The sequence below is a fragment of the Crinia signifera genome, chromosome 8 (genome assembly GCF_055691185.1).
Source record: "Crinia signifera chromosome 8, ASM5569118v1, whole genome shotgun sequence".
Classification (NCBI taxonomy): Eukaryota; Metazoa; Chordata; class Amphibia; order Anura; family Myobatrachidae; genus Crinia; species Crinia signifera.
The window spans coordinates 72492651-72507329 of record NC_139224.1 but is presented as its reverse complement, the minus strand read 5'-3'; the positions used below and the strand labels follow the sequence as shown (position 1 = coordinate 72507329).

Below are 14679 nucleotides of genomic sequence, written 5' to 3'. Positions count from 1 at the left end.
TGCGAGCCAAGCATGTGCCCGGGGTAAGTAATGAGATTGCTGATGCCCTGTCAATTTGAGTAGGAGCAATTTAGGCGTCTTGCGCATTTGGCCCACAGTTTTGGTGAAGAGTGTCCATCTTTTGTGTGGCAGGTGATTCTAGTGGAATGGAGGAATTAGCACTCCGATCTTTGGCGCCTGCAACTTTCCGGGCCTATCTCGGTGCCTGGGAGAGGTGGAACCAATTTATCATCAAGCAGGGGGGCGGAGGTAAGAGTTTAAGGAAACTAATTCTTTCCTTCGTCTGGCAATTTCATACATCCGGGAAATCGCGTAGTTACGTCTGGCGTATCTTGGCCGGTATTTCTTCTTGCATCTTAGGGGGGAGAAGGACATTACAAAGTCCTTTTTCCTCGCGAGGAGGTTGGTCGAGGGTGTTCCCGCCTTTGCCTGATAGAAGACGGCCCATTAATGGTTGTACGTTACGTCGTATCTCAAAATCTTTGACCACTGTCTCCTCATCAGATCACGAGGTTCGACTGTTTCGGATGGCCTTCAAAATGGTCTACCACGGCGCATTTAGGGTGGGTGAACTAGTGTCTACAACAAGAGCAGCCGAGTCTCCCACGCTTATGCGTCATGTCAACGTGCGCCCCGACGCTCTTTTTTGTAGAATACAACGCTCCAAGACTGATGTAAATGGTAGGGGGCAATGGGTTGGGATGGGTCGTTGCCGCATTTTCTGGATTTGTCTGGTGCTTGCTGCGGGGGCCTATAGTATCTTGTCTCAAGTCCTTTATTGGAAGGTGGGTGGCTTATTCATCTTGATGGGTCCCCACTGACAATTGTTCAATTTAGAGCTGTGTTGAGGCATTGTCTTCTACATCTGGGTCTTTCACCGGATGATTATGGGACTCACTCTTTCCGCATCAGAGCCGCATCAGCTGCTGCTGCGACGGGTTGGTCTGATGTCAACATCCGGACACTGGGTAGATGGAGGTCTGGTGCGTTTCGGCGTTACATCAGGCTGTCATCTCTCAGTGCGCCCCTTTGAGGATTAGCCGCTTGCTCAAACACGCTTTAGTGTTTGGGCGGCCTTGAGGAATTTTTTGTGTTATCACCGGTTTTAAATTTCGGCATGCCGGCTGGTGGAAGTTTTGTGTTTTTTGCCTCAAGTCATATTGGGTGACACACTCTCCCTACTATCCCCTTGTCTCAGTAGTTATTTTAGCTATCCATTAATTTGATCAAAATTAGGTGTAAAAAGACCCCTGTCATCTCCTCGCGTCTTTTACGCAGTTCGATTTAATATAGTGTTCACCTCACCAAAAGTATTGTTTATTTGTAATAATACATCTTGGGGGCAACGATCTCACTCACATGTCAGGATTGGATCTGCGCTTCACAAAAAAAAAAATGATTTGCTGAAACTGATGCGGTAATGGCACTTCTGCAGATTTTTCTGGTCTGACATTGTTCCACGACGAACGTGGCGGGATGCTATCAATCCGGGTGCCATTGATGTTTTTAGGCGCAGAGTCAATTTAGTAGTTGGTAGGGTAGTGTTGCAAGTGGGGGGTGTAGCCATTTCTCACAGCTCTATTACATTTAGGGATGAGCGTCTTTATAGGTCTGATGGGGTTCACCTCTCAGATGAAGGAATGGTTTTGTTTTTTCAGGACGTAGTAAGGGGTTTGAGAAGTTGTTAGCTTATTTATAACCTGTCTTGGCAGTTAGAACGTATTTGGTTTATTTAGTTAGACTTAGCACTGCAATATGGGCATCACCGGTCCAGGCGGGCCCATATTATTACTTAAAGACATCAGATACTGTGTAAGGTTAGCTGCACTATATCAGGGCAGCTGGCCTAATGTTTTGATTGAGGGCAAAGTGATCAGCTTTGCCCTGACAATTTGGTGTGAAAGGTCAAGGGTGGGGGCAGGAGGCCAACCCCTGATCAGAAGGGCAGGTGGCCCATTTAGTTTTGTCTTTACAGTTGGCAAGGATGCTGACAGGTGGCCGATCCTTGCCAAAAGGGCAGTAGGCCCTTAGATACTATTTGTTATTTTCCACAGTTTATTATTTTTCATTAGGTTTATTAATATGCAATTTTATCTGTTCTATTCCCGCCACCTTTAGTTTAGAGCAGGGAACTAATAATCAGTTTGATTCTAATAGGCCTCCCTGCTCAATAAATAAGCCGACCCCTTTCAAGCCAAATTCAGTTGTACATGTCATTATTTATAAGTGAAGTGGTGTGAGCGATGGCTGGATGCATAGGTGCCGATTCTGTGGGTGCTTGAGGGCCCGAGCACCCACGGAAATTGATGAGCACCCACCTGCTCAGCAGCGGCCCACTCGCCCGTGTCCCACTGCACTCCCCCTCCCTCGTCCCTGGCACAGGTACTGTGTGGGCATTTATGTACCTGCACTGTGGGGGCATTTATGTATTTGGCACTGTGGGGAGGGTTTTTGTACCTGCACTGTGGGGGCATTTATGTATTTGGCACTGTTGCCATAATTTGAATATTGGAGACAACTGTGCTGAGTATTATTAATACTTATTAATATTAATAATAATATATATTATTTTGTGGCCACGCCCCTTTCCCATGAAGCCACTCCCCTATATTTTTGGCTTGAGCACCCACCAGCAAAAACATAAATCGGCACCTATAGCTGGATGCGAGTGTCCGTGTAACGTTTATGTTATTGGCGGGATATCAACTGACCTCAAACATTGCTTGCTCTCTCTCACTAAATTCATACCCATATATTCGGTAAGACCCCAGTGGTATTTCAGGTCTGCCAATACCTATGCTAACAGTCAGCAATGAGGATAGATTTTCACTGGGACTATCTTTGTAGTCCCAAATTTGTGAACATTCACGCTACAGAATGACAAGGACATACTCAATGAAAGCAACCCTTTATACTAGCATTATATGTAGGATTGGTCTTTGGAAAATATCACTAATCACTATAGATTGTCAGAGTTCTGATAAATATGTTGTTCTGATCTGCTGACATGCAGATCTCTTATGATGATATATACTGTACAAACTAAAATGAAAATTACACAACCATCCTGTAAACCCTAAGCAATATCACACTTAATTAGATTAACTTAAATACAGTATAGTTAGAAATCAGTTAATTCATATTGTATATTGCTAAGTTACAGATGGCATAGCAGTTAGCATTACACCCATGATGGCACATCTATGTGTAGTTTGTAAGTTCTCCACGTGCTTTCGTTGGTTTCCTCCTGTTTTTCCAGTTTCTTCCCACACTAAAAATATACTGGTAGGTTAATTGGATTATGGCAAAAATTAAACCTAGAGTAAATGTGAATTTAAGTGCCACTGGGGCAGGCACTGATGCCTCGTTGACTACCACTGGTCATTAAAATGCCCCTTAGGGGAGGAGAAGTAAAGGATGAGGGGAGTGAGAGACAGAGACTGTTGGGGGAAAGAGAGAGAAAAGTGGAGTGAGAAAGAGAGAGAGCACGGGGTGGTCCAGGGAGAAAGAGAGGGCTACATGCAAAAAGAGGGAATGAGAGAAAAAGAGGCACAAGAGAGAGGGGTACTAGCGGGAGTGAGAGAGAATGTAAGGGAGGGATTGATAAAGAGTGAAGCAAGAGATGGTGAGAGAGTATCAACGAGCGAAAGAGGGTGTCAGAAAGGAAGGGAAAGAGATATAGTCAGGTAGAGGGAGAGTGTCGGTGAGAGAGGAGAAGAGAGAGTGTTGGGGGGTGAGAAACCATTTAAGAAGGGGAGAGAGGAAGGGAGAGTATCAGAGAGAGAGAGTGAGATAGAGGAAGGGGGAGAGAGACCATGTCAAGGGAAGATAGACCGTGTCAGAAAGAGGGAGAGAAAAATAGTGTCAGAAAGAGGGAAGTAGAGAGTGTGTCAGGAAAGGATAGAGAAGGAGAAAGACAGTGCCATGAAAAGAGTGAGAGAGACAGACAGTGTCAGAGAGAGTGTGTGTTAAAAAGAGAGAGGTGAGAGAGAGAAGAAGGGGGAGCAAATATGAGATAGACACATAGATGGACAGACAGATGAACAGTGCACCGTATAAGAGCATAGACTGCCAGACGAATATTGGGGCAAAGACAGACAGATGCAGGGGCAGGATTTGCAGAAGGGGGGTTTCCACTACACACTCCTGAAAAGGGCGTGGTGGCTTGGCTTGCAGCAATCCCTGTTTGCAGTCACTGTGGGGGCATGACCAGTCCCTCTGTCTTGCTTCGAGTAGATGCTGTGTGCATGCATACAGCCTTTATTCACTGCTGCAGTCAGGATAGCAGGACAGTCCCCCCCCAAAACATCCCGCCCTGTGAAACTCATACATATGTATGTATGCAGGTGGTGATTGGCGGGTGCGGTGTTGGTACGGCTGGGTGCAGGGGTACTGGGGATTGAGGAGGTTCAGGTGTGGGGGTGCCTGTTTGTGGGTGCATTAGTATGGTGGGTTGGGGCATGGCAGGTGCGGGGCTGCTGCTGGTGGGGGAGGGTGTCCGGTGGTGCTGTGGGTGGGGTGGGTGCATGTGTGCTGTGGGTGGTGGAGTTGCATTAGCGGGGGTGCTGTGGCTGGGGGAGGGGGGTCCTGTGGGTGGGGTGGGTGCAGTGGTGTTGCTGGTGGGTAAGAAGCGTTTGCGGGGGTACTGCGGTTGGGTGAGGGTCATGTACGGGTGATCCATGTGTGGGCGTATGGTTGTGGGGGTGCCAGAGTAAGTGGCTACAATTGTTAGTGATTGATAGCGTTGTTGTATATTCTGCACCTTGAAAACGGGGCTTGTCCCCGAAACGTCGGTCACTTTTTGCACGTGAGATGCTTTTATAAAGACGAGTTTTTTCACCCAGACTGCGAGTGCCGCTATCTTCTTTACCCGCTATATATATATATATATATATATATATATATATATGTGTGTGTGTGTATATATATATATATATATATATATATATATATATACTGTTGTGAGGGGACAGCTGGCGGGGTGCAAGAGGATGACGGGGGGGTGTGAGGGGGTAGTTACTGGTATATATCACACTGCCACCTATATACATATATATAGTTACCGGTGTGAGGGGGAAGCTGGCGGAGTGTGAGAGGGTGATGGGGTGTGTGTGTGTGTGAGGGGAGATAGCGGCTCACAGGTCGGGAGAATCCTCTGGTCGGATTATACACACACTCACAGAGTGAAATATCTGGAGAAATATATAGGAGATGTGTTTTAATACCAAATGAACCACACCAATATACAGTATAATCACCTTTAATATTCCCCTGAAAAAAACTAGGCTGCTATCAGCTCAGGAACACAGTACATACAGACCACCTCCACAGCTGACAGCACTTTATTACGTATTCCAGGTTTTACCAGTTCTTTTTCCTCCAACTAACTAAGTTTAAACATAAATAATAAAAGCACATTTAAATAAATCAGAACAGGTTTTTATCTATTCCTGCAGATATTAGAGTTTTTTGGAATAGGCTCAGAGTTAGAGAACATGTTTCCAGCTTCATCTGCCTGCAAATACAGTTTCAACATACTTTTCCATGTTTCAGTAGTAAGCATTGAATACGGTTACTACAGATGGAGCGTCTTTCATCATTGCGGGGGCTGGCGGTGGATTCCCCCCCCGACGGGAAACTGGGATGCATGTCCGATCACCAGTGGGGGTGGTCTGGAGAGTCACGGCACTGGATGAGCGGCGCTACATCTGTAGGTCAACAATAGGAAGGTCAACATGCATTGGGTCAACTACTGAAGGTCGATATGTAACAAGGTCGATATACCTGAATGTCGACATGGGGTTAGGTTGACAGGGTCATTAGGTCGACATGGGCAAGGTCAACAGTCAAAAGGTTGACATGGGATTTTTCACCTATTTTTTAGCCGATATGTGCCGACAGGCAGTATTTCATACCCTACCATCCACTAGGGCATGGTGGGAGAATAAAATAGTGTGCCAAGCGTAGCGAGGCACTGTGCCCAAAACATCAAGCCATGTGAGGGGATGCAGTGCTCTTTTTTAGTGTGCATGTCAACTGTGTCAACATTCTGGATAAAAAAGTGAAAAACTCCATGTCAACCATTTGACTGTTAACCAAGCCCATGTTGACCTAATGCATCTGACCCTGTTGACCTAACCCATGTCTAATGACCTAATGACTCTATTGACCTAACCCATGTCGACCTTCAGTGGTTGACCCAATGCATGTCATCCTTCCTCATTTTGACCCTATGAACACTACCCTAGTGAAGTGGGACTCTTCTCACTATGTGCAGGAAGGTACCACTTGTCCTCTGCGCTCTAAGAGGTACATCGCTGGGACCATACATACAGCACAAGTACAGTAAGTATAGTCCACCCAAAATAGCACTACATTTTCCTACTATCTGACACAGTTGAGACAGGTTATAAAATAGACCAAAGGAGCAACTAGACTCTCAGGAGAGTAAATAGAACTTTAAAGCTGGACTTGTTAGGTCCCCAGGGAGAACAGACAGTGTACACTGCAGGTAGGAGCTGCTTATGCCCAAATACAAAGGCTTACAGCAGGCTCAAGTGGCTGGGTGCAGGGGGAGCAGCTCGGGCCCTATAGCAGCTGCATCCATGCACCCACTCTAGTTGAATACATTCAACTAGCTATCCCTGTATGAGACAGAGGTTCCAGAAAGAGACCTTATATACGGGCACCAATTTGAGAAGCATTGACTATCATCTCTAAAATTGGTCCACATAATGTATCCACTGGATAGCTAAAAAAACTACTTTTTGCTCTTAACCTTTAAATAACCTATATGCATTTAAACAGCACATGCAGGTACCTGATTTGTATCCACTCTTATTGAGAACAGGGTTAGTAGAACTCCTGGTTCAAGGAAAAGGATTAACCTATCAAGGATAATCAGAAAATCCTTGATTTATCTAAAAGATTAACTATTCCCCTGATGAAGTTTCTATAGACGAAACGTGTTGGGAAGTTTGCACTACTTTGAAGAAATCAATAAAAACTGTATTCGGAAGATTATCCTTCTTTGCTTCATTGAAAACCTATGAAACTTGTGGACTCTTATATTTGACAGATGCTCCACCACTATTGGGGAGTATATTGTGGTTACTGTTCCCTAAACACTCAGGGATCTTTGTGGTTAAGCTGCCTAACACCTGTATAGATACTGTATTTGCATAAGAGCACGTATTGGGATTAATATATATATATATATATATATATATATATTTATATGTATATTAAGGGGGTAATTAATTTTTCCCTTTACCCACCAAATTGATTGTGAACCCATAACTTCATGGATGGCATCATAATCTACATACATCATTACAGAAGCCTTGCATCTCTAATATGTGATGTTTTGTGACCTTAATTTTGATCTATTGAAGTCTATGAATTCCTGCTTATCTCAGTTACTCTCCCACATCATGATCTCATTTCTTTTTATAGATTAGGCTTCTTTAGAGATTTGAATGATTCAGGAAGCCATTTAATCTGCTTTAGATCATTTGAAAAAGAAGAAAATTAAATTAATGTTAAATCTTTGCCAAAGATACAAATAAAGGGTCAAGTACCAGATAATGAACAGGAGCTATTGTTGGAACACATTTCAATAATTCTAATTTTAATTATTAGTTGTAACTAGCGGCAGCTCCTACCTATGTTGAGTAGGGGGCTGCCGCTGCCAGGGGAGTTATTAAATATTTGTAGGAACCATAGCAAAACTTTGCCCTTATATTCCAACCAATGGTGATAAATGTATATCACACAATGTATATAACTTACATAGAAAAGATGGACCCCCTCAACTCTGGGGCCCATAGCAACTGCATAAAATGTCCCTTTATTTAGCACCATCCATCTTTCCCTTGACTCAAATCCGTTTCCTATTATCTGCTGCTGAAAACATCCCCACAAGCATGATGTTGCCACCACATTGTTTCCAGTGGCGTAACTAGATATTTGTAGGCCCCATAGCAAAAGTTTTTAAGGGCCCCCAATTTAGCAGTAGATGGTGACAAATGTATGTTATGGAGCCCATACATGCTCCATTCTGTGCGTCCGTTCTGTACTTTTAAAGTACACATCGTATCGCATTGCATGCCTTGTGCATGCGATGCGATACGATGTAAAGCTAATACAAAAAGTATGTGCAGCACATACTTTTTGTACTGTACGATGAGATGCGTGGGAGCGCGCATCTCATAGTACAGAACAGACAGAGCAGAATGGAGCATGTATGGGCTCCTTAAAACATATTACTTATACAGTAAGATGGGCCCCCTTCAGCTCTGGGCCCCATAGCAGCTGCACCCCTTGCATCTATGGTAGTTACGCCCTTGATTGTTTCACTGTGAGGATGGTGTTCTTGAGGTGATAGTATGTGTTCGGTTTGTGCCAGACATACTGTAGTGTTTTCCTTGGTGGCCGAGAAGTTACATTTTAGACTCATCTGACCATACATTTGGGGAATCACCCACATGCCTTTTGGGAAACGCAAAACGTGCCTTCATCTTTTTAACACAAAGTAATGGCTTTTTTCTGACCACTCTTCCAGCTCTATGGAGTGTACAGCTTATTGTGGTCCCATGCACAGATACACCAGATAGTCTCTACAGCTCCTTCAGGGTTACCTTTGATTTTAATTGATTTGTTTCAAACATCGCAACCATTGGAGCATCGCGACCACCGCAACATCTGTTTTTTTAACAGCAGGAACAGCCTAGGTAAACGGGGGGGGGGGGGCTTGGGGGGATGTTAATTTACATTTTCCTAGTGACTCCTATTGTCTGCAGCCACTGGGACAGAGGTCCTGCCATGCTGATTGATCAGCAAATGCTGAGAGAGAGCACGGGGAGACAGAGGGACCAGAGTGTGCTGCCTGTCCCTGGGGGCCCCCACAGACTGCTTTATAAATTGGAGCAGTCTCTTAAAAAGCAGTCTGTGGGGACCCTTAATGTGTGGGGGCCCCGGAACAACCGCTCCTATCGCCACTTGGATAATCCGGCCCTGCCATTGGTCTCTGTGCTGCCTCTCTGATTAATGCTCTTAGACTATTTTGTACAGATCCATCGCATAAAAAACATTTATATTACAGGTTGTAGTGTAACAAAATAGGTAAAAAGCCAAGGGATCTGAATACTTTTGCAAGGCACTGAATGAGCCATAAAAAGTTAACTTGATTTACTCATATCACAGTTCAGTTTACGAGTAAATATATCTACAGGCTTTACAATGGTTAAAATAAGTATTTACCTTTGTAGCAAAGTGCACATTATTTTCTTATATCATTGTAATAATTACCACTGATCATCTCAAAAATACTCACATTGCCAGCTCCATGATGATGTGGTCATTGACAATGCACACTAACTCCCTGCCTGTAGTTCCGCTTGAAGAAATGTATGTATACTGTAGCTCTACATACAGTTGTGTGATCTAAATAAATAAACAGATCTAGAACCCATATATATTACCTTGATCAACAACTGGAGTTTGTTCTGATCATAAATGTACTTTCAATATTTTATGCAGGTCGTTGGAGCAACTCCTACAAGCTTCCATACAGCTGGATTGGTACCGGTCATGTTGTATACAATGGATCTTTCTATTATAACAGGGCATTTACACGTAACATCATTAAATATGATTTAAAAAAACGATATGTGGCAGCTTGGTCCTTGCTGCATGATGTGGTTTATGAAGAGGCCACCCCCTGGAGATGGAGAGGTCACTCAGACATAGACTTTGCTGTAGATGAAAATGGATTGTGGGTCATCTACCCAGCCATTGACGATGAAGGGTTCCAACAGGAAGTGATAGTACTGAGCAAATTAAATGCTGTGGACCTCACAACTCAGAAAGAGACTACATGGAGGACTGGATTGAGAAAGGATTTCTATGGCAACTGTTTTGTTATCTGTGGTGTTCTGTATGCTGTGGACAACTACAATAAGAAAACTGCAAACATATCTTATGCTTTCGACACTCATACAAATACTCAGATTGTTCCCAGACTGCTCTTTGAAAATGAATATTCTTATACCACACAAATAGATTACAATCCAAAGGACCGCTTGCTATATGCTTGGGACAATGGACATCAAGTCACCTATCATGTGATCTTTGCATATTAAGCTCACCCTAAAACTCTGCCAGTGAAATAGCAGGCATTTCACATTCTATATGGTCTATTTACAAGACATCTTGGAATTTTACACCTGGATAACTCATCACTAAAATATTATCATTTTTATACTTTACACAGGTCATATTATGTATTGCAATGCTGTTGAATTCTGCCGCCACAGTAGCGCTAGCAGGCGGCAGAGGTCAGCGGTGGCGGCAGAAGTGTTTAAACACTGGGCAGCCCTCTGATTGGCTGAGCTATCTCAGCCAATCAGAGGGCTGCTCAGTGTTTTAAACACTTCTGCCGCCACAGCTGACTGATCCCCACCCGCTAGCGATACTTCTTGTGCTACATAACACCGCCCTCAGCCCGCTGTCTCCCACATCGCCAGCGGTCCCTCCGTCCTGTCCCCTCTCCCCATCGCCACGCCGATGAAAAAGCATTCCCTCCGCCCCCACCTGCGGATTGCATTCGAGCATCACATGTGGTTAAAAACCACATGCTATTGCTCCTGCAATTCGATAAATATTATGTGCAACACATAAGATCTTGAGAGCCGACATTCGACCGGCATGCCCATGCATCGCGTCGGGATGTCCCCTTAAAAATGCATACAACCATTCGATTTATCGGCCAGATGTGGTCGAAATCTAATGATTGCATGCAATATCTCACAAGTGCATGGGCAGCATTAGATATAAACAGTACAATTATATACTTTATCATTCACAACAGATTCATAACAAATAAGTCCAAACTGTCCTAAGCACTGTTAAATAAAATCTTACTTCTAAATAGTAATAGGAAATATGTTTACATTGGTGCAGACAGTACAAGGTGTAGACCCAGGCATACATACTTTCAGTAATATACAGTTATTTGTTCTGAAAGATATGTATTAAAGCATGATGCATAAACTGCGATAAACGTTTACATGTTAACACTATCTATATTCCCCCCTGTAATATAGTGTAGCAATTAATGCACATTAATCACTAACTAAATTTCAACATTTTATATTCTGAAAAAATTATAATAAAAAAAGGAACGACCTGCCTCTGGCAAGACTTGTATAATTGCATTTTGATACTAGAGTGTCAAATAAAATTTGTCCCAGCTCAAACACTTTGAACAATTTAAAATAAAAGGTCTATGTATATATTTATATTCTTGCTGAAGGTGTATTCTACGCTGTCCCCCATGTGTGTCATACCTTTACCCATGGCGTTACAAAGCCCAGTGAAAGTTTTCAAATCTTGATGAACCTCTACCCAGTTAGTATTTGTTTTGCAAACTTTCAGGATTATACAGAACAAATTTAAAAGGAAATCATTTGTTAGCAAATACCTAAAGACAATGGGTGGGATTCTCTAAAGCAGAAATGCTGTAAAACCCCCATTTTACCTCATTTCTGTATTCTCTGTTGCCCCAACATCTCCATTATTTTCACGGCTTGATACATCAACCCCTAAGCAATTTAGATGTAAGGTATACTAGTGGGCCAGATTCTCTAAGCTTCAAAAGTGATAAAATTGAGAGTTATAAACAGCCAGCCAATCAGCTCCTGCCTGACATTTTTCAAACACAGTCTGTGGCATGGCAGGTAGGAGCTGATTGGCTGGCTGTTTATCACTCTCCATTTTATCACTTTTGAAGCTTAGACAATCTGGCCCATAACCTCTGCAGACTGCTTTGGAGATATGGGGGCCTGTTTAGAAAGAATCGCATATAAAATACAGATTTGACCTATCTGTCTTTAACTATGCAATTGATTCTGAAATAATGGTGCGATAAGGACACTGATTAGGCCATACAAGGACATTCATCTTTACTCCAATGATTTTGGCCCTGTATAAGATTACTTACATTTAACAGATCTCTCAATATTCTCTTCAGCAGACTGACTCACATTCCCTTGCGGTTTCCTCTCAATATTCTTAAGGGTTCTCAGGGTCTAAATGAATGAGACGTATAATGCTGCCAACAAACGTCCCTGTAAGGATTGTTTTCTTGGGATTTGAGCAGTATTAGTGCTTCTCATTTTGTCCAAAGATCTTTGTCTGATCTGACCACAAAACTTTCTTTCAAATCTTTGTCAGATTACTTTTGGGCTTCAAGATTGTTTTTTTAATGTAACCTTCTGCTACATTTCCAAAGAGGCCAGGGTTAGTCAGAGCTCTTTCATATAGTTTTATGATCTGCCTTTACTCTATTCGGAGAACACTTCATTACCTTTCCAAATGGATGCTGTGCTCTGGTTTCCCTGGTTGCTGGATTTTTGTTTACTGCTTTTTTATTAGTGTCTTGATACTGTGATGCAGTAGTGCGCATTGGACTGACCACACATTCAGATTATATTTCTTTTCTCAATTTAAAGTGCCCACATAGCAACATAGTGGTGTAACAAGAAATGAGATGAAAGAAACATCAAAATGCTTAAATGTTTTTACAAAGTAAGAAAGTTGATTTTTTTTGCACATTCTCAGAATGTTATATATTAGAAATAGAAGAAAAATGAAAAAAAAAAAAAAACATAGGAATTACATTATTTATGGGTGTCATACCACATACAGATAACAGCACTAATCTAAACAATTAAATGGGCATATGGAGGTGGGAAGGGATATGCCAATAAAATATGTCTGGTGAGACAAATACATAGTTTTAAACAATGTTCAATTTAAGAAAAAATAATTAGAAAAAACCTCACAGATAAATATATTTTTGTAACATATTTGAAATTTCATAGTAGTGTTTCTGAAATTCAGTCTTCAGGGCATACTCACAGAGCATGTGTTCAAGGCATTCTCACAGAATCACAAGTGAATCTATTAGCACCACCTATGGATCTTTTAAAATGGTAGAGACTAGATCCCCTTCAGTTTTGATTACAGGATGTGATGTTCAGTGAGGGCGGAAGTTGTTAGATGCCCTCACAACGTCTTTTATTTTAGATGTAATTCTCCTAGGTGTAGGTTATATTGTTTTATTTTAGCTGCATTCTGCCCTCGCGGGCTCGCTACGCTCGCACGCTTCGGGCACAGATTTATATTCCACCTCCAGGTATATGTGGACCCAGGGCATGATGGGAAAATTGTCAAAACAAAAGGGGATCTAGACACTTCCCTTTTAAAATGTGTTGGTCAATGATAAAGGCACCTGCACTAGGAAATAGGAAAACATGCCATGTGAGAGTACCCTGAGTACTGCATATGAGAAACACTGCTCTATTCCCTTCACAGATAACATAATTTATGGTACTTGTGTAGTTTCACGGCGCCACTTACGTAGTCAGCATAGTGTCCCTGTCAGCATTAGCTCCATGTTCCTGCAGCCAGCGTAGTCAGCATCATAGTCGTGTTCCCGCAGCCAGCATAGTTAGCGTCCCTGTCAGTATCAGCGTCGTGTTCCCGCAACCAGCGTAGTCAGCTTGTGTCTGCGACTGTGTGTACGTTTGCGGCTAACTGGAGCTTGCGCAGTTAGCATAGTCAGTCACCGTTACGCAGTTAACATAGTCAGTCAGCATCGTGTCACTGCTTATTACATTTGGTGTGGGGCTTACGCAGTTAGCGTAGTCAGTCAGCGTTGTGTCGCCGCTTATTACATTGTGTGGTTTATGGCTGCCGAACCATTGACCATTTTTAACCTGCCACAGACGAAGGAGGAGTCTGTGCTTTTTTTTCAGGAGCACCACTTACTGGCAGAAACACAGACCTGTGTCAATGGCCATCCTATGGTGCTTAATGCGAAGGAGCGTATGGTCAGTCTCCACGGGGCAAATTGGTGGATTCGTAGATGTCAACTATCCTTTCTGACCCTTCTGCGCTTCATTTTTTCGTCGGCAGACGAGTATAAGGTTTTGTGAGCTGCACCTCAAAATCTCCAACAAAACTGCCATTTTGTACAACAACCTGATGCGAGAGGCGTGTACCTTGATCTCATGGCACAACCCCAATGCCCGATTGGTGGACCTGGAAAAAATGTAGAGGTGGACGAAAGTCTATTTGTTCAACGTAAAAGCCAGCTTGGACATGTCTTACCACAGCAGTGGCTCTTCGGTGGGATATCACGTGACACCGATAGCCAGCCGTGACACCCGGACCCTAATGTCTGCCATCGAGGCACACATTGAGCCAGATACCACCATCTACTCGGACTGTTAGCATGCATACAAAATGCAAGCAGGCGGGGTACCACCACATGCACGTCAACCACCAGTACAACTTTGTGGACCCAGATACTGGGGTGCATACACAGAATATTAAGAGGCTCTGGGGCTCCAGCAAATGGAGGAATAAGAGGCAGAGGGGCACTGCACGCTAATTCCTGGACTCTTATAAGAATTTATGTGGTGTAAAACCCTAGGGACAGAGGACACATCCCTGCCGACGCCGAGGATGATGCAACTTCATCTGCATTTACATCAGCTGCATCTGGAGGGGTTGCGGTCAGGGAAGAATAAATTTTTTTGAACTTTCTGGGACTTGTTGTTCTATGCTATTATTTAACATTGATCATTGTTTTTCTTCTTTCTTCTGGGACTT

General features: G+C 43.1%; 1 protein-coding gene across 1 annotated transcript in view; it reads left to right on the top strand.

Annotated features, from left to right (window-relative positions):
* OLFML2B (olfactomedin like 2B) overlaps positions 1–11300 on the top strand; it is a 244089-nt gene extending 232789 nt beyond the window's left edge. Inside the window, exon 8 of the mRNA XM_083156672.1 lies at positions 9541–11300. Within this exon, the coding sequence (XP_083012798.1) occupies positions 9541–10142 (602 nt within the window). The 3' untranslated portion in view covers positions 10143–11300. The remainder of the gene's footprint in view (positions 1–9540) is intronic.
* The last annotated feature ends 3379 nt before the right edge of the window (positions 11301–14679 follow it).